General features: G+C 44.0%; 1 protein-coding gene across 1 annotated transcript in view; it reads left to right on the forward strand.

The window, feature by feature from the left end:
- The window catches only part of LOC149271652 (transcription factor IIIB 90 kDa subunit-like), a 52,560-nt gene that overhangs the window by 30,385 nt on the left and 1,138 nt on the right, over positions 1-21,037 (forward strand). The window contains exons 11-19 of the mRNA XM_089507236.1: positions 560-802; positions 2,288-2,349; positions 3,269-3,350; positions 3,433-3,488; positions 4,663-4,907; positions 13,339-13,390; positions 13,494-13,512; positions 15,064-15,198; positions 15,790-15,846. Coding sequence (XP_089363362.1) covers positions 560-802; positions 2,288-2,349; positions 3,269-3,350; positions 3,433-3,488; positions 4,663-4,907; positions 13,339-13,390; positions 13,494-13,512; positions 15,064-15,198; positions 15,790-15,846 — 951 coding nt within the window. The remainder of the gene's footprint in view (positions 1-559; positions 803-2,287; positions 2,350-3,268; positions 3,351-3,432; positions 3,489-4,662; positions 4,908-13,338; positions 13,391-13,493; positions 13,513-15,063; positions 15,199-15,789; positions 15,847-21,037) is intronic.

The raw sequence follows: 21,037 nt of genomic DNA on the forward strand, positions 1-21,037 counted from the left end.
TGATTTTTTATTAATATTATCGCTATTTGATGTAAACAATCAGAATTTGGTTAGAACCCGGGCATCATGTTTGATATCAACAGAAGATTCCTTGTATGTCAAATAAATATTTTTTTATGAGTTTTTCTTTTGTTTACTCTGAATTAAAATAGATTTTTGAATATAGATCCTGGCCCTACTGGCATTTATCGGTTATAGCACCGATTTATTTATTATTCCTTTTATTAGTTCATATTTATTATTATATACTTTTATATTCTTCTTTGTTATATTGCTATTGTTAAAATAATTTATTACACCAACAATACATTATTAATATTATTACTATGATTATTATGATTATGATTATTTGCTATTATTATTGTTATTATTGTTATTATTACTATGATTATTATTATTACTATGATTATTATGATTGATTATGATTATTTGCTATTATTATTGTTATTATTGTTTATTATTATTACTATGATTATTATTATTATTACTATGATTGTTTATTATTATTATTATTGTTATTAATAACCTCGCCATGGTTTTGGGCATCTTTTTGGTGCAGATTACGAAGACACGACCTCCAGCGTTTTTGGCGAGGAGGAAGATGACGAGGAACTTGAAGCCGCAGCGAATCACTTGAACAAGGATTTTTACACGGAACTCGGCAACGCAGACAAATTAACCTCCAAGAGCCCCGAAAAGCAGCATCGCCTCGAGTCTCTGCTCGGCCCCCTCCCCACGGCGGCCAGCTTGGGCATCACGGACTCCATCAAGGAATGCATAATGGTCAAAGAGCAGGAAAAATGTAAGTAGAGCTTGGGGTCTCCGCGCCGTCGCCGTGCATGCTGGGCTGGCCGGTGTCACGCTTGTTGATGAAGAAGCCCCATCGAAGGGTTGGGTTTGGGGCATTTCCCTTGAATTTGCTTTAAAATACCCCTTTTGCCCCAACCCATGAAGCTTGCATTTAAACAAACATGCGTGACTGATAGAAATGCTCCTAAAGGGTTAAACGTCATAAAACAATGTTTTCGCCCCTCTTTTCTCTGCGTGGAACCTGCAGGAAAAGGTCATCCGAGGATGGCGGAAGGCTGCTAATTTTTATGAGTTTTTTTGGGGAAAATTAAGGATTCTGAATTATTTTTAAGGAGATGGTCAAAATCTTGTGATCCAAAAAGAACTTTTTCACCTCAACGGTGCGTTCCCTTACGAGCGCCTGGGAAGGGAGCAGCAGAGCGCGTGTTGTATGTGCGTCTGGACATACGTGTATATAAATAAGAACTTTAAATGACCTGTGGGTGGGCCTTAGCTGTGAGTGGGCGGAGCATGACCCACCCACCAGAGGGCACACGTTAACCCTTGTCTGCTGCTCCCCATTAGTCAGGATAAAGGGAGTCTCCGGTGTGTTATTTAATGGGAGAGTTTAACCCTTGCCTGGCCAAGCTCCTTCGTTGGTGGTGATGTAACGTACCGTGGTGTTTCCACGTGGATCGGTACCACGGGCACGAGGTCACGGAGCAAACGGACTCCTTAATTGTAAGGCATCAGACCCCTTGTGTGCCCTTTAGCGAGTGCCCTCTCTCTCCCTCCTATACACAACGTTGAGGCGCTTTATTTTTCCTCCCCGGTCTCGGTCGGCGTTTTGCTGACGGCCTCTAACAAAGCCGTTCCGACTCAGTGGTGCGCGGCGCCGACGTCTCAGCGTTCTATTAATTTCTGCCCAGAAAACGGACAACCCACAGACGCGTTTCTCCCTTCACGTCCGAACTGATTCTGGAAACAAGAAGAGCAACCATTCAGCAGTAATTCCTCCCCAGTGCAGTCTGATCCTTCAACGTCATTTCATTTTTCTCTGCTTTAAAGAAACAGCAATTTTATCTCGTAATTAACTGAAACCCAGAACCTGCCGGCAGATCGGCCCCTTCCGGCCTTCAGTCGTTGGTCTCACTGTATTACCCTCTACCACTTCTGCTGGGAGGCTGTTCCACTTATCTACCCCCCTCTCAGTAAAGCAAAACTTCTTTCCGTTCCATCTCGGCCTCTGACCTTGTAACGTGTCCTTAAACAGGAATTCAGATAAGTTTAATTATTCCACCCCGGTGCGGAACGGCGTCCCTGGGGTGCAGGGGCTTCCATAACCCCAATACCCGACCCGCGCTTCGTGTTACTCTGCGGTTTTACCCCCTGTGCCCGGGGAAGCGACTGGCATTAACTGCTGGCAGTCATGCCATCCGTATACATGATGCTCAACGCCCCGCGCCGGCAGCTTGTTTTATCTCTTGTTTCTCGCCAGCCGGCAGCGTGGAAGACGGGGAGCTGGACCTCAACGGGATCGACGACAGCGAGATAGACCGGGTGAGACCTGGCACACACGCCATATACAAACACCTTTAATCAGAACCTCATGCTTCCGGGCCCTGCGGCTCGGCGTTGTGAGAGTGATCACATATTGGGGGTTTAAAGATCGTCAGGGAGTCTCTATCAACCGACTGATTACCATGACGACGAGTTATGTAATAATATAAAAAATCTACAACATTAAATGCGATATAAAAATATAATAGCGACGCTGCCGGTTTATCATTAAATTCGGTGCCGGCCAAATAAGCAGGAGGAGACGAGTAATAGATTGTAAGCTTTTGAGACCACAGAAGTAACTTCTCAAAGTACACGACCGTTCAAAAGTTTGGGGTCACTGAGCTGTTTTAATTAGGTCTGTAACCATCAATTAGTATTTTAAACCTAAACTTGGATCAGCGAACACAACGTGCCACACATGAGTGATGGGAGTGATAAAGGGCCATTGGAACACAGGAGTAATGGGAGTGATAAAGGGCCATTGGAACACAGGAGTGATGGGAGCGATAAAGGGCCATTGGAACCCAGGAGTGATGGGAGTGATAAAGGGCCGTTGGGACCCAGGAGTGATGGGAGTGGTAAAGGGCCGTTGGGACACAGGAGTGATAAAGGGCCATTGGAACACAGGAGTGATGGGAGTGATAAAGGGCCGTTGGAACACAGGAGTGATGGGAGTGATAAAGGGCCATTGGAACACAGGAGTGATGGGAGTGATAAAGGGCCATTGGAACACAGGAGGGATGGGAGTGATAAAGGGCCATTGGAACACAGGAGTGATGGGAGTGATATAAAATGGCTGCTTGGCATTCTTATAATACGAGAAAAAGACTCTGTCACGTTTTTATTTTCTTGGTTAAATAAATCTCGGGATTGGGTTTTTCCGCTCTGACTCTGTGTTTTATTCGTTGGAATGAAGTATATCCTGGACGAGCGAGAAGCGGGAATAAAGGAAGAGCTGTGGCTGAAGGAGAACGCGGATTACCTCCGGGAGCAGAAGGGTAAGCGCGGATATTTCACATCCAAGCCTCGTAATGACGCCGCCGCAGACCGCCGCTCATCGCGCCCCTGTTTGTGTTTCAGAAAAGGAGGAGCGAATAGCTAAAGAAAAGGAGCTCGGAATCTACAAAGAGCAGAAGGTGCGGACTTTATATTATTAGTATTATTATTATAATTAATATTATTAGTAGTAGTATTTGTATTAGTAGTAGTATATGTTTGTATTATTAGTAGTAGTAGTATTTGTATTAGTAGTAGTATATGTTTGTATTATTAGTAGTAGTATTAGTATTAGTAGTAGTAGTATTTGTATTAGTATTAGTAGTAGTATATGTTTGTATTATTAGTAGTAGTAGTATTTGTATTAGTAGTAGTATATGTTTGTATTATTAGTGGTAGTAGTATTTGTATTAGTATTAGTAGTATATGTTTGTATTATTAGTAGTAGTAGTATTTGTATTAGTATTATTAGTAGTAGTATATGTTTGTATTATTAGTGGTAGTAGTATTTGTATTAGTATTATTAGTAGTAGTATATGTTTGTATTATTAGTAGTAGTATTTGTATTAGTATTATTAGTAGTAGTATATGTTTGTATTATTAGAGGTAGTAGTATTTGTATTAGTATTATTAGTAGTAGTATATGTTTGTATTAGTAGTGGTAGTAGTATTTGTATTAGTAGTATTATTATTAGTAGTATATGTTTGTATTAGTAGTGGTAGTAGTATTTGTATTAGTATTATTAGTAGTAGTATATGTTTGTATTAGTAGTACTAGTAGTAGTATTATAATTATTAGTATTATTCGTGAAGAGCTATCTGCGGTGTAGGAGACGGGCAGGAATGATTACAATGAAAGAGGCTTCCTGGCAATCAGTGGCAACAAATGTCAGATCACAGAGAGGTGGCAGGGCAGATTCCGTACAGGGTGTCGGGGGCATCAGGCTGCCCCTTTAACGGGCGCCCCGGCTGGTTGCCCGCAGTCTGCGGAAAGCTGATCTGCTCAGGTTTATTTGCTTAAAATGATAATATTTAGTTGAAGTGGAGAAGCACTTTTAACACTTTTGCTGCGGTTGCTATAGTAACGTTTCATGAAACCGGTTGTTGTTTTTTTTATTTGTTTACCAACATTCTGTCGGTTTCTGCCGAGGTTCTCCTAACGATTTGTTTGTTCCAATCATATTTCTTTAAATAATAACGCGCAGCAAGCGAGCGGCCGATCCGTTCGCTTCCGGGATTCCGCTTTTCTCTCGTTTCCCCTCGTTTTCTGTCTGCGTAAAATAAAGTCTCTGTTTTTTTTGTTTCGCCTCCCAGCCGAGGAAGCCGTCCAAGCGCAGGACTCCCATCCAGGCCAGCACTGCCGGAGAGGCCATCGAGAAGATGCTGGAACAGAAGAAGATCTCCAGCAAGATTAACTACGACGTACTCCGCGACCTCAACAGCAAAGGGAACAGCACCCCTAAACAGGAGAGCGGCCCGGAGGAGGGCATCGCCGACAGCGGGATACCCCGCCGGAAAAGCAGCGCCTGCCGGAACCTCGCCAGCATCGCAAGCAAAAGGTACGGCGTCCCGGCGACCCCCCCGCGCGGCGGCTCCGATCCCCGGCGTGTAACGTTGCCGAGCGGATACCTTTCTCTCTTTTTCCGCCCCGTGACATTGTGACAGCGACGGTTTGCCTTCCGCTTCATTGACGTGACGGTCAGCATGCGGCGGTGTTGTTATCCCGCTGAACCGCACGCTTGGAAATGACAGCCGGAGGCGGCGCGCTCTCTAAATCCATCATACTCTTCCCCTCTTGCCCTGCGCTCGGCACATCTCGCCCCATCTCTACTACTCCTCATCGGTTCTTTTACTGAAACCTCCAAACTCAGTTAACCCTTTCTCACAATTTACGTTTACTGACTTTAAAACACATAAAAAACAGAGTTACTGAACCCCAAAACTGCTCCTTAAATGACAGCCGCCGCAGGTAATTCCGAAGGTCAGTTCTGGGGCAAAGTTCTAAATGTGGAGCAGTTACCGTGGAAACTGATGGAGTATTCCTGCTGATTGGCGCACCGTTAGATCTCGCTTTTTTATAAATACCGCTCAGCGGGGGTTTTGCTGCGTATATTCGGTGTATGTTCTGCGTATATTCGGTGTATGTTCTGCGTATATTCGGTGTATGTTCTGCGTATATTCGGTGTATGTTCTGCGTATATTCGGTGTATGTTCTGCGTATATTCGGTGTATGTTCTGCGTATATTCGGTGTATGTTCTGCGTATGTTCTGCCGGCGGTGTCTCGTCCGTTTCAGATCCGTCACGGAGCTGAGGGGAGCGGAAGCCTCGGTGTTCTCCGCTTTGTTTTCACAGCAGCGAAAGTTAATGCGATTCACCGCAAACGTGCGTTCTCTGCTGCCGTTACCGTTAGCGCGTGTGATGGAGCGGGGGTCTCCTTACTGGGGGGTATTCTGCAGGATCTGTCCTGTGCATTTGCCCCTTTCCATACCCCCCCAGCCGAAAGCCGCGCAGGAGATGCGTTCAGCGACCTCCGGCCCGCTCCCTGCCTGAATCTCTCTCTAGGGGCAGAGGCATCGATTTTTGCCCCCATAAAGTGCTCAGTCTGTTGGGCTTCCTGCAGATATCACGCTGACCCCCCCGGCCCCTCCCCCGCAGAACAGTGAAGCCGCGACACTCTGAGGCGGTCTGATTATTTATTTAATTCGCTCCTTTGCGTGCGCACTGCGTGCCCCCCCCCCCCGGAGCAAAGCATTTAAAGGTCACGTCAATAAGAAACGGAGACGCGTGACAGCTGCGTGTCCCCCGCATCCCGTGACGTCAGCCGCTTTGATTTGTAGTCTTAAAGTAGGGGTTCTGGTAGTGACCCAGCCGAGGAGGGTCCCAGGGGGAGAGATGGCGAGGGGGGTCCCGGGGGGGAGATGGCGCCATCTTGCGGGTTATGAGGCCGACCGCGCATCCCTTTCACCGACGTGTCGGATGGAGCGCTGAGAATTTTAGGGAATCTTTAATTGAAATGATTCCCGTTTCCACGGAACCGGCGGTGGAATCTGATAGCGATTATCGCCCGGGATGATTAACCTTCGCCTTGATCTCATGTTTAGAACAAAATAAATATTTTGTTTGCATTACAGTTTCTCATTTTTTGGCAACAGTCCTTTAATTTTCATAAAATAAAATCCCGTAATTATTATTAGAATTACAATGTTTCACAATTACAGTTATTTTAATGGACAAAATGTGCTTTTCTTTCAAAAACAAGAACATTTCTAATTGACCCCGAAGTTTAGAACAGTTTGTGTGTGTATATATATATATGTATATATATATATATATATATATATATATATATATATATTTATATAATTCAGTTGCATCTTTCCTGTTGTCAAAGTTCTAATATCTAGGTTTTTAATGCGGCGCCATCATAAAACATTTTTTTTGTGCGTGTAAATATATTACGGCCGTTTATTTGTGACATTTGTATTACACTATTACGTGCTTCTTACTTTTTAACACGTTTAAGTGTCCCGTTGTTGGTTTACGATAATTAGAACTTCGGCTAAATACTTTTTATATCCTGTGCCTCGGACTCAGAATACATCTGTATCTGCTAGATTGTAAGCTCTTAAACCAAGGCCCTCTTTACTCTCCCTTTCATTCTTCCGGGGTCAATAAGCTTCACAAGATGCCCAAAAGGTTTTAGGAAGAAGTCTTTTTCTTGGCTTGTTGTTTTTGTAGAATGTAGATGAGGATCCAAGCGATTCCATCACTCAGTTTGGGCAGATAATGAAACCGTCTCTGCCGCTGCCCGAGGCACAAATCAATTGGTTGACTTAACTTTCCTGTTTACTAAATACAGTAATTGAAGGTCTGATATGCAGAGTCTGCCTTCCTGCCCCTCCAGATGGCTCGAGATAAGGAGCCGGTGCTCCGTTTAACCTCCTGCTCTGCGCGTGTTTTTCCACGGGGTCCTCTAGGAATTTTCGCCTTTCTGATGTTTAACCTGCCGGCCGGAAAAATAAAGGAAAAAAAAAACAAGACGTTTGCTGCATCTGCATCACATTCAGCTCCACAAACCGAGGAGATGAGAGCAGATGGCCCTTCAACTGGGAACTCAATCAATTAAAGTCATCAATTAAAGCAGCCTTATAGATTTTAAGCTATACGCTAATTGAGGCCGTGACGCTAAAATGTTCCATGTAAAGAAACGGCATTGCAGTGGACACAAACACTATATATTATATATATATACATTGTGTGTGTGTATATATATATATATATATATAAAACATATATTATAATATATTATTTTATATATATATTTTATATATATTATATTACATATATATATATATATATATAATACATATATATATATTTTATATATATTATATATAATATATTATATATTATTCATATATATTATAAATATATTTTAAATATATATCATATATTTTAAATATACATTATATATATATTGTGTATTATATAATATATATGTATTACATATATACTATGAAAGCTCAGTACCTGTAAGACGCGTCTTTGTACAGGTATCATGCACATATTATATTACTTGCATAATACGCAGCCGTTCTTCATAATGGGGGGGAATTTAATGGAGTATTAAACTTCCTTGTGATGAGTCCTGAACCGCGTGCAGCGCCCCCTCTGGCACTGACAGGCTAAGCGGCCCCCTGATAGGAAGCGGAAGTTTTAGGATATGTCTCGGCCTCGCTGCTAATCAAACAGACTTTCTAAAAGAAGTATCGATGGCATGTCTCACCTTCCCGGCCCGCTGAAGATCCGGCACTCATCCTGGGAACAAAGAGATCGTATTGAGCGGTGATTGCAGCTTTTATGGTATACTTTACATTACCGAGCAGAGAAACGGTCGTCTTAAATTACCCGGGAAGAGCAGGCATTGGGTGTTTTCTGAGCTCGCTAATGATATCTGAGAGGACGCGATGTATCATCAAAGTAATAATCATGTCTGGTTAATCCCGTGAACACGTCTGCTCGCAAAGAATGGAAAAGTACCGCAAGGAGCGGCATTGGCGGGGGGCGCAAGGGCGCTAAAAGGAGCCCACCAACTAAATGGTGTCAGGCTTCACCGAAGAAGCGGCGGTTTGAAGTACGTTGTGAGGATTCGGTGTGTATTATTTAAAAGAGTGAAATGAATAGGAGGACCTTCTGCGCATGGTGAGTCTCAGTAGACCTCAATGCAACGTTCGCAGGTCAGTGCTGCAGGTGAGTATATCGGGGGCGCGGAGATTTGTTCAGCCAAAAAATAGCTGGGGGGGGGGAGTTGCAAGTACTAATGGGGGGCTTGTTACATGGAAATGTACAGGGACCACTCAGCTATGCATTAAGGTGCATACGAGGGCTGGAGTGTCCCTTTAACACAGAATGATATATATATTCTATAGATCCATAGAAAGTGTTTTAAATGGGAAGCCACATGAAGCCACGTTGGTCTCCAGTTGGAAAGCTGCGTCCTTGGAGTGACTAGCGCGCTGCACTTCAGGCAGACATGGAGGGTTCACGCGCCGAGCTCTGTGTTTTCAGACGGTTTTCCGTTACGTGACGCTCAGAACTCGAACCCCGGAGGCGAACGTATTAGATATGTTCTAAGAGAATCTTCTAAGAGAAATCCAAAGGGGATTCCCGCCGGATCATTCATCCGCATCAACATAAACCTCCGCGTTCCTGCACAGCTACCCGCGTCCGCCTCCCCCCCCCCGGGGCTCAAAGAAACCGTCAGAATTTGTTAATCACCTGACATCATCTGGGGTTTTTTCTTTGGAAAGTTAAATTAAAGCAATTTTTTTCTGTAAAATGTAAGTTTTCAGACAGGAATAACAGGCAGCAAGTTATTCCAAAGAAGTATGGTTTTTTTTTGCAACACTTCATTTCGTAAAGACTTGTTTTGCAGAATTTTACAGAACTGCGTTGAGGATACGGATTTATTGCATCGAGACGCGAAGGATTGTCATTGCGCTGCTAGTGAGAAATATTAAGTAAAAAACAGGTTTTTTTGTATACTTGTCCTTTTTCACTAAGAAATGGTAAAGATAAGATTTACTGAAGGAGTCTGGGAGACGCTTCTGCCCGCTCAGTGTTCCAGAGAACGTGGACCGAGTCTTTCGGCGTTTGGGGTTCCGGGCTTACATGAGTGAATGAGAATGTAGGAGCTAGGAGTTATTTGGGGTGGATCTGTACGGTTCCGGTAAAAGATTTGTGTGCGGATTGCTGGAAGGTGCCTTATCGAGGGTCGTACGGCTGGAGGCTCCTGAAGTTTCTAGCTCCTCTGGAAAGCCGCCTCGGCCACCTCCATCCTTCGTGGACTTTCTTGCTAACGGGTGAGAGCCTCCATGGGGCAGCCCCTACCAGCTTGATGCCCCCAGGCACCTGCTTCTACGATGGGGCCGATCCTGCTTCCAGAACATGCAAGCCTCAGATGAAAGAGGATCAAGGTCACCTTCTCGACGCGATTAAAGACTCTACGTGTCCTTCCTGCCCTCGCCTCGTTTTGCCCCAGCTGTGGATAAATTGCCCTTTCTGGATCACATAGCATTTGTAATTTCTGGAATTAATCCTTAGATAACGAGCGATTCCAGACTAGAGGTCCAAACAAAAAGGGTCGTCTTGGGCGCTTGTTCATGTAGGACCAAAAAAAAAAAAATGAGGGCCGAGGAAGACAATGATTTTCATTGAATCTTTACAAGGGGTTGGATAAGAATTGATAAGAAATAAGTGTTTTGACCCAGAAAATTGCGTATGGTGGCTCCTGGCACTATATTATATCGGGTTTAAAAAATAAATAAATGAGATACTGTGTCTCCGGCTTCTGTGACCTGAACCTCGATAATCTCCCGAGCAGTGAATGAAACGAGTCTCCTCCATGAAATGCCGTCATTAGCCGCGATTTATCGTGCATTCTGCGGACAATAAGCGCGTAGGTGTGTAATATTTTATCTTTGCGTTCCCCGATCCCGTATCGATGACACGCTCTTCGTGACTCATTGGAAGCGGCAGATTTATTTCAGCTCCGGCAGCGCGCCCCCCCCCCAGTAAAGATTATTCGGAATTGGTAGAATAATCAAACGTTGGTTGAAATAAATACTGCTGCACGGTTTTCACCAGTTGTTTTTTTTTGTTAGAATTTTCAGGTGTTTTTAATTAAGTTGTGTTAATTCACTCCATAGTCTCTGTAGAATAATAAAGGTCCTGATGTTCCACCCCTCTCGAGACGTAAAGCACTAACCGTTTGCTCGCGCTGGTGGTAACGGGTCTGTGGATGTCCAGTCACCTGACTCTCAGTGAAATTACAGGAGATAATGATAAATACTTCTTTCCTCTTTTCTTTCTTTTCTCCTTTCTTTCTTCGTTTTTCTCAAGGAACCGCTATTTAGATCAAAGATTTCGCCCAAGCAATGCTATCCTTTTTTTTTTTTTACATTCTATCCTTTTCATTTTCTTCCCATCTTCTTCTTTTCCCTTTCTTCTCTTTTGTCTTTCATTCTTTTCCTTCCATCCTTCTTTAATTCTTTTACTTCTTTCTTTCCTTCCTTTCCACTTTCTTTCCTTTCTATTTTTATTCCTACTCTCCTTCCTTTTTCCTTCCTTTTCTTCCTTTCTTTCCTCCATTGCCATTTCTTTTCCTCCATTCCCATTTCTTTTCTTTTGCTTCCTTTCCTATTCCTTCTTCTCATTTAATCTTTGTTTAGTAGAAGCATATAATGACGATCTGGTTATGTTGACATTCGCCGGGTTGTTGGGGCTCTTATTTCACTAATATTTGGACCGTCTAATACATCATTTTCTTCGAGAGCTTTTGAAAATCCCCGTCTGTGAGATCGGATCTGGTACTCGAACGCACTTCAGCTCAATGACTCTCTCTCATTTTCTGACTATTTGCTTTTCTGTCTGTATTTTGAGGAAGCTCTTGAAGGAGATGTATCCGTAGAACATTGGAACGAATACAGCCCTCTGCAATTATTGGCGGGTTTTTTTCCCCACTTTTGCTCCGTTTTAGCTTTTCAAACAGTTTTTTGGGTCTTTTTTTAGTTATTTAGGAGAGAGAGACTGTTTTGTGTGTTCTCCCTGCCTCTTATTAAGTTATTCCGATGAAGGGCAGCTGCTTCGGGATCTGCATGTGACGGACGAGTAACGGGCTAGCTGTGTACGTCACGCAGGGGTACTGCGCATGTACAATAATCTCCTCGTTCGCACGGTTTTCTGCTGATCGTCCCCCTTTAAACGCTTGGTAACCGACACCTCTCGGTCTATTGGACCCTCGAGCTAATTGTATAGACGCTGATTGACGACCGGCTCGTCCTAATAAAATGGAACATTCCGGACAGAAATAAATGAGCTTTTAAAAGCGTTCGAAATGAAATGTATAAATTCCCAGCACTTTACCATAAACCGCGGTGTTATTTTGTGATAACGAGATAGCAGGCAATCCCGACCACAGGACTGGCAGGGGTAGTATTTACATGGCACCGGGCGTGCAGGCAGAAGGAATTGTTGTTAAAATGGATAATTTATTCCGGGTAATTTTGTAGCTTTTTGGGTTTTTTCAGTGCCCGAAAGCAGCCCTTACAAGCTTTTACACGGAGAGTCGTTTTTGTAGATAGAGATGCTCTTGAAGGACATCTTGAGGGAGGACATGGTGGAGAGAGCGGGCCTTCCAGGGTGGGCTGTCTCTCAGCCGGAGCCGCTGTCTCTTTTCCTGCGTTTTTTGGATTGTAATATGTGTTCTCTGAGAAATACCCCAAGGCAGGAGGTCTCAGCACCGAGACGGGTAATAGTTCAGAGGGATTTATTAAGGAAGACAAAGGAAATAGGAAAAAAAAAAAGCACCGTAACATTTTACAAAGAAGAAGATGTAGGATATTATGTAAATTGACACACATACGAGGACGATAATTACACTTAAAGCTGTATTTAAAGATAAGTAGGATTGTGATGCTAATTTCCTGCTAACCAATGAATGGAGAGAGAGAGAATTCCGAGGCGTTCGCTACATTATTAACGATACGTGTCAAACCCTGCGTCTTTCATCATCGCAATCCCCACCAATTTATCACTGTGGTTACCCTCTATTTTTGGCTTTTTTTTTTGTTCTTTTGCTGCATTGAAATTGAAATGTAATTAAGACGCGCGCTGAAGACGCCATAGCCTGCAAGCGTTCCGTTAAATAGGGAACTCTTATTCTCTTTGTGAATCTGCCGGATTATAACGTAAAGTCCCGAGTCGGGCGTGAGATCGGATGGATCCCCACGAGCGACGGCCTCCCGACGGCCGCTGGTGATAACCAATATGGCGGCAGCACCTTCGGACATGAGACGGACACTGTAATGAACCATCAGGGTCTTTAAACAAGAAGGAACGTTTCGTTTCATGCGTCTATCAGATTATTTAAGAAGAGCTGCCTCCTTCGTAGTCTTTATCATAACTAAATCCTTAATGAAAGCCAAACTCTGTGCTTTTTTATTTCTTCCGCATGTGCGATCATTTTGGATTTTTAAGCTTGTGAGCTTGACCCTCTCCACCTAATGTATCTTTCTTGTCTTAGTCTTTCAATTCTCGTCATATCCCTTGAATTTATGTATTTTATTAAGCGCTGCGTAAACTGTTGGGGCTATATAAATAAAATATATAAAAAATAATATTTTAGATGTTAACCTTATGCTGAGATCGGTAGCAGCCTGTGGCAGAGCCAGTTCTGTCCTTCCCCTCCTCCACCCTTACAAAGGCTGCCTGAACCAATCGGCAATTAGACAGCAGCGGGGAGAGAACCCGTTGGGGGTTATTCAGTGTAATCAGGGTTCCGTCGGGTCATGGATCTACGCGTGTTCCTTTCTATGTAACCTGTAAGCGTGTTGTGTGCAGACACGGAAGCCCATTCACCGTCTCTCCTACGTCGACTTTTATTCATTGTAGTCCTCGCTGTTGATCGCTTTCTTTAACTTTTCTTTCAGATCCAAACCTTTGGTTTCCACGCAGCCGTCGAAGAAGCCAGCGCTCGCGCAGGTAAACGTCACATTGTATCTAATAAAAGTGGGTCTTAAGGTGAAACGAGGGACACGGAACGAGATGGGGGTCCTGTGCGCGTGAATCACGATGACTCGGAAAGGATGCCCGTGGAAAGCTGGGTTCCCGAGTCTTCTGAAGGACACATGGGGCAGGGTCGGCAGGTTCTGGGAAGCCGTGAGTCTCGCTTGCTGCTTGATTTAGAAGAGACGCGAGCTGAGCGCTCCTCGCTCTGCCGGTAGGTGCTCGAAGCCGGGGTGACGCGTGATGTCTCTCTGTGTAATTGGCTCCTCGTGACTGAAGGTCTCTCTATAGGAACCACAAAGTGATCCCTTTACTAATGAATGTTACAAATAAACGGGAAAATCAGCCGGAATTCTAAAGAAGCTGAGCGTACGGCATTAACCCCTTCACGGCACTATGACGTAATGTACCCGAGTCCTTCCCCCATCAGATGGCTAAACGATTTAGACACGCATGGGATAGACATACGGCTCCTGAATCTAAGACGAGACCAACGACTGATTAAGGTTTGAGCCTTTACAGCAGGAGAAACGGGCGACCAGACGGGGGCCGGATGGGGCCGATCTGCCGGCAGAGTCTACCATCAGGGCATCTTTTATTCCCAGATCACAAATGTTTATTGGTAGAGGGATACCGAGGGCAGCATCACGGTATAAGGAATGACCCTTTGGATACTCTTTGATGTCCTCGATCGAATCGGTGATTATTCCTCATACTGACCGGCAAACGATGCTACTTTGTAACAACGCGACCCGGAATATTCTCTCCTGAAAAGTTTGACAGCGACTTCTAGTTCTCGAGTTATTCTGCGACTCCCGTAGAATGTAATGTGGAAAGGACATTTTGCACATAATTACGACGGGGAACGAGCATTAATCTTCCCGAGCAGCCAGATATTCTGCCTCCAGAAAGGCATTATCACTTTTATTGTCCCTCATTACCAAAACGCGGACGGATAGGAGTAGGAATGATAATTAAGAAGAGGTCATATTTTAATTAGAATACTTTTTTCTGCGCCGTGCGGCTTATTTTGGGCGCCGCGCCGCTCCCAGGTATTTTTTGTGGTGTATGAAAATGATCGGCATTTCCTTGTGAATTAATCCTTTTTTTGGATTGACTGTGTGTGACAGCGCAATACGTTTAACCCCCTGTGGGCTCGCAAATAGAGTCTCAGTAGATGTCCGGAATATTCACGGATTAACCGCTGCGCCCCGGCCTCAGGTTCTATCTCCCAATCTATATCATTCTTTAATTCCGGCTGAAAGATCCGTTCCCGTTGAGTCTGCAGGTTTCCGTTTGTGCCGCATCAGCACTTTTTTTTTGTTGTTGAGGTACCAAACGCCTTTTCTTTTCCATCTTATAACATCAAACACCCCTTACAATGAAAAGTCAGTATGCATAGATTTATATCGTTACATAGCAAGAAGAAAGATGGTGGTTCAGTGGAAACGATCATCTCCGCCTGCAGCGCATCTCGGAGATTCACCCCCCCCCCGTCCAGCATTACAGGATAATATAACAATCATTAATTTCTGGATATGCTTCTTGTTTACCTTTTATTGGGAGAATATATGGCGTTTCCACCATCGGGATTGTACATCGGGATACATTGTGACGCGTCTTTTTCTTCTCCTAGCTGCCTATGAAAGCAAATACCCCGGAGGTGAACGGTCCGATAGTAGAGAGCGGGCCGGTGGCGTACAGCCACGAGGAGGAGGCAGAGGAGGACGAGGAGGAGGAGGAAGAGCACTGTGTAAGCGCGCTTCAGTTAATGGGAGCGAGCGGTGAGTACTTCTCCATTATTCCCCAAAATACTCAGTGAGGGAGATCTTCAGAATTTTCTGTCTTTCACTCTGACGGCCGTTTCCAGATTATACGGGCAGGGGGTACCAGGCGCTGACCCAGTTTATCTAGCGCCATGCGGTGGCTTAATCATCACAATGGGGTTTGGGATCCCCAATCCATCCCAGGTGACAGCCCTTTGTGTTGCGTTCCAGACGATACACACAATGTAACACTTAAGGGGCGTGTGATGTCATTGTTTTTAGTTTGCAAGCAGGAAGCCAGACTATGACACAAAGAGGCCAAAATGTATCTTCCGCCCTGTTCAAAGCAGGCACAGCTCTCACATGTATACGTTTATTTGAAAAGCCCAAACTAGCCATTTTTCTCTGCAGTTCCATGCATGCTCAGGGTTCAGACACGTCCTTTAGACAGTCTTATTCTTGACTGGATGCTTTTTTTTTTATATCCGTGCATCACTTTTCATGGGGTTATTGAGCTGAATGCTGAGATATTAATCTGTAATATTTTTTTAAAGCTCCGAGGGATCCGCTTTCTGCCCTCGTATTAAATAACATATTTCTTTATTTAAGATTACGGCTGCGAAATGGACGACGACGACGGATATTGGGGACTTTTGGGCGCCGCGTGTTTGTAATATACGGACTCGTATCTACGGTGCTGTCCTGTGATCAGCAAAACACAAAGCAGTCGGAACTTTGTATTAATAAGTGTCTAAAATCCTCCAGATTTGGGTCGGCTCACGCTGGACCTGAACCCATAAACGTCTTTGGGTTTGTAGTACTTGAATCATTTTTTTTGTTTATTTTTCGTCGTCATTTGTTTTCTGGAGCCTTTTTCTTGTAAACATTTTGATAAATCGTACAATTTAACATTAAAATAATAATAATGTACATGCCTGCGTTTCCCGAGCTGTATTTTCCGTTGTTTTCCCCCATTTTAGTAATAAGACCACTAACCAGGACCTCTCCTTAAAACTGGTTTGTTTTTTTTACGCCTATATTTATGTAGATCTGTCCCACTCGGCTCGTACGATGGTCATGTAAATATATATATATTACACCAAGCATTCCTTTTTTACAGAAAGCTGGAGAGAAAACACTGCTGTTTAATTTTTCCCCGTTTTTGACTATTGTTACTGTTTCCTCCGCATCTACGTCCCCTCCGCCTTTTTAAGCTTCGGATAACATGAATCCCTCGCTGGTTACCTGGGGATTTAATGCGCGCGATCGCTTATCCTGACTCTGACCCGGAGAGAGACCCCTCGCGGAATATTACTGTCCTCGTATAATCTATAGATCACCGAATCCGCACGATGTCGCTTCCGTTCGCCTCCAAAGGAAATTATGGTCTTGGGGGGAAAAAAAAGCTAAAGAAAAACCAAAACATTGTCCTTTTTAATCTGATTATTAAATGCAGGTCCGCGTCGTCGTTTACAGAAATCATGGGGTCTGCGCATCCAAAGCGGGTCGTATCTGTTTGCATTCCTTTTGGGCCAAGCCGGTGGCTCCTTGTCAGTGTATATGGACAGAATGTCGATTTTATTTTGTAAACCATCATTAAAGAATTCTTATTTATCCATGTTTCCATTATTAAAGCGTGTATGCTCTGTCCTCCGTGTCGTACGATTATAACATCTGTTCGTTCAATCCACTTTTCATCTCTGACCGTGCCTGATACCGGTGTGAGCCTGGGGTTGGTGGTGGAAGGGAGATAGTGTGAGTGTTAAAGTGTAAATGTATACTGTCAGGCTGTGTGTTTTGTGGGGCAAACAAATACTGCACCAAGGCTAATGCACCCACTGATCCTTGGTGGTTTTTTATGTACATTAATGCGGTTTTTTAGGACTGTACAACAATGGATGCCTCATACACGGCCATACATTCTGAGCCCTGAGAAAAGAGGGGTATCAAGGGAGAAGAGAGGGGCAGGATTTAGGGATCAGACAAGGACCGGGCAGACTGAAGGAATTAATAGGTTAAGCTGCATAAAAATATCCCCAAATCACCTCCCATAATGCTGATACGGTCCAGAGGATCGCAATTTTCAGCCTTATCTTTTCCTTCGTTTCGAGTCCTTTACTGGAGGTCATTCAGCTTTTGTTTAAACACAATGACGAAATGTACTTAATAGATGGCAGCGGCTCCTGGCAAAGTTTTAAGCGGGGGATCCAATGGAAGAAAATCTTTAAGCATAAACCCCAGCGCTGTATACAGTAATATACCCCCCAGCGCGGTATATACAGTAATATAACCCCCCAGTGCGGTATATACAGTAATATAAACCCCAGCACTGTACACAGTAATATAACCCCCAGCGCCGTACACAGTAATATAACCCCCAGCGCCGTACACAGTATATAACCCCCCAGCGCTGTACACAGTAATTATAACCCCCCCAGCGCTGTATACAGTAATATAACCCCCCCCCAACACAGTATATAGCAGGGGTGTCCAAGTTTTTTCTGCAGTGGGCCACTTCATCGGAATTGTATACATGCGAGGGCCGCAATAATTTTTCACTGAGAAAATATGGCCTTTAATAAGATATGCAGATTAAAATAAAGTAAATGACACAAAACCTTTACTTTTCCTCTCACTGATTTCTGGGCCTAGAAAGTTTTGTGACTACAAATTCAGGACTCAGGATAAATAAAAATGAAATCGTTCTATTTATCCTAGGGAGGCACCAAAAGGAAAATTCTGCACCAAAACATTCACGGTTCACTTAGCCAAAACCGAAAATGACCCCCCCACCTTTAAAAATAATAATAAAAACTCACATTTTTAATAAAAGTAGGTAACACACACACAATTGGACAAAAAAAAATAGCAATATGACTTGGCATGATAGGAGTGTGATTGCTAACAGCAATCACAGTCCCGTCATGCCTAGGTTCCAGCACTTACACATCCACACACACACTCATTCATTCATATACTCATTCATTCCCCTCAATCACGCATACTCATTCAAACACCCTCCCCACCCCCTTACCTGCACTGCAGCTCCTCGATGCCGCTCACAGACTTCAGCAGGGGGGGGGCTGCGTTCTCTGGTTCTGCACAGAGGAAGCAGGACTGAGTCATGTGATGTCACGGTGAACTCTGCTGGGTTCCGCTTCCTCTATGCAGTACAAAAGACCCTCCCACCCTCTTGTTGTAACATGCGGCCCGGCGAGACCTCGAGGTGCGGCCCGCGTAAGATCGGTTGCCCTTGCTGCCGATCTTACGCGGGCCGCACCTCGAGGTCTCGCGGGCCGCATGTTGGATGCCCCCCCAGCACGGTATAAAGTAATACAAACCCCCCCCCCCGTCATGTAATATTTTGGGTGATTTTCCCAGCTCAAACACCACACTGAGCTGATGCTTTATGGCAAGGCTAATGAAGCCCCTGCTGATATAGACTTTTATTAACTAGGTGATTTAGGCCGAGCCATTCTATCGTCCCCCACAGGCAGTATGATAAGCAGTCAGGGTGTTTAGTAGATCAGATAACAGAGCAAGAATCATACAAATGGCTGACATGCAGCCGCCTGAAAACATCATATTATGGGGGCATAAACTAGAACTGGTATTGTTAATCTGCTACTTGGAATAATAGTATTAGGAATTCACCTTCAAAAATGGAGAGCAGTACGTTTGTTTTTTCAATAAACCTCTTATTTAATCTTTTTACCCTTTTGTTGTTCCTGCTATTGTGTGGCAGACAAATCCTTTTTGTGCTGCTGCTTCCTTTCTCGTAGAAAGCTTGGAGATCTTGGCGTCTCCTCCTCGGCTGACCTACTTGCTTACTGGAATAACACCATAGAGAGGGTCTCTCAGGATTACAGAATGTCTTCTGGGGGGGGGTTCGTAGCGCTTCTCTTCTGTTTCTTTGTATGTTCTCTTTCTCTCTCTCTCTCTAGGATATGAAGGGAGATTTAGCACATTAGAGGAAATATCACAAAGATACCTGGAACGTATTAGTACTGTATTATTAAAAGGTGAGGTTAGACGAGGATTTATTAATCCAGTCTCTTTAGCAACAGATTTAATTGCCATTGAAAGTAAATTGCAGGATTCAGTAATTCGCTGGTGATGATTGAACAAAAAGGGAAGGTAACAAAGTGTTGGGTCAAACGGGCAATATATTGTGTTTTAATAAACTTTGTTACTTTGATGCTCCAGCCATGGTGTCTACAGGCCATGATAGCTTATGGTTGTCCAATTGGTTGTTTTTTGCGTCGAGTAGAGCTCAGAGATATTATTTTAATGCTTAAGGGCCATCCTAAAACCCATATGTTATATTAAATCCTTAATAAATTGTGACTCAGGCACCTCACAGCGTATAACGCGTCGTCTAACCCCAGTCTACCCTCCGATCCCATGATTTTGACGATATACTGCTTGGTCCTTTAAAGAGTTGGACAACTCCGCCATATATAATGTAGAAAATCTCGACACACGGTTATTATCACCTTTTCCACAATATATATTCCCGGGTAACAAACAGAGCCGTCTTTTATGTGTCGCTGAGCTGTGATTAAAAGGCTTGGCCGAGCTGATCTCGCGCCAATCGACGGGCTGTTTGAGTTATGGTTTCATGTAGGTCTCTCAAACCGTCTTCCGATCTGTCCCGTTTTGGTGATGAAGTATCGTCTCCCGCGCTGTAAGTCACCGTTCTTGACAAGTTAAACACTTACAGCTGTTACATCGCGTCCAAATGCCAAGAAGGCTTCTTCGCAGGCTGGGGTTTTCTGTGAGGAAGACATGAGGAAACGATGCGTCGGATAACTGTTTTCCGGCAGACGGATGCCTGGCTGGTTTGGGAGCTGCTGAGCTCAATAAAACCTCCACCTTTTATTAAAGATATTTGGGAGTGCATCTAAATTTTTACTTTTACTCCCCCTCCCCCATTTCTGGCTCACAAACAGTTAATGCTTGTACCTTGGAGATCTCTTCCCAACCCTAAATTATCATTTAATTGGTTCGCGTGTAAGACTGCGGCGGTGCGGGCAGCGGTGCTCTTGTTTTGCCTCCAGGACGCCGCTAACGATGGGTTTTGAGACGGTAAACGCCATCGGAAGATCTGATGGCTTGAGAGGGACTTCACTCGTCTTGTGTCGGGAATGACAATTTGCAGTCGGAAAAAAACCGCTGTCGGCAAAAAAGATCAGTCGCCGGCGTCCTGGATAAAATATTCCGGCGTATGATCGGACATACAGAGCCGCGCGCCCGGCCTCTAGTTCATATGGATTGGATTTGGAGAGGATGGCTGGGCCTTAACGAGCCTCGCTTTTGCTCAGAAGACCTTTTAGAGAGGTGACAGACAAAACATCTAATACAGTTTGTTTTCCTGTAAACATTAAGGAAAAACAGCTGGTACACGCACCGAAAATAACACTTTACAGCTTGTTGTGGCGAAAATGGCGAGCCAACGCCGCCACGTTCTAGACTGTAAGCTCTTGTGAGCCGAGTTCTGCTCAGCTGTTACATCGCAAGTGACTATTATATGTCTGCCAAGTTATTGCTACGGAATCCGTCAGAGCTTTAATAATCAATATTAATAATTCTGCAAATGCCACATCCAATACTTATCCACAGGTGCCTTTTTTTTTTTTCCCCTTTCTTGCACTGATGTAAAGTTTACTTTCTTTGCGTGACCTTTGTACAGCGCTGCGGAATATGAAGGCACCATATAATTCAATAAACAAGTTCTAGGTATATATACGGATTAACTGCTTTTTGGAAACGACCTCATTATATCGCGGCGTTGATAATTCCATGCAGTAATGTCATAAAATTGAACCTTTTTAAAATTCTAGTCCATCCTCGCACA

Source organism: Sceloporus occidentalis, unplaced genomic scaffold (assembly GCF_023333645.1).
Source record: "Sceloporus occidentalis isolate IW3139 unplaced genomic scaffold, rSceOcc1.0.p SCAF_476, whole genome shotgun sequence".
Taxonomy (NCBI): Eukaryota; Metazoa; Chordata; class Lepidosauria; order Squamata; family Phrynosomatidae; genus Sceloporus; species Sceloporus occidentalis.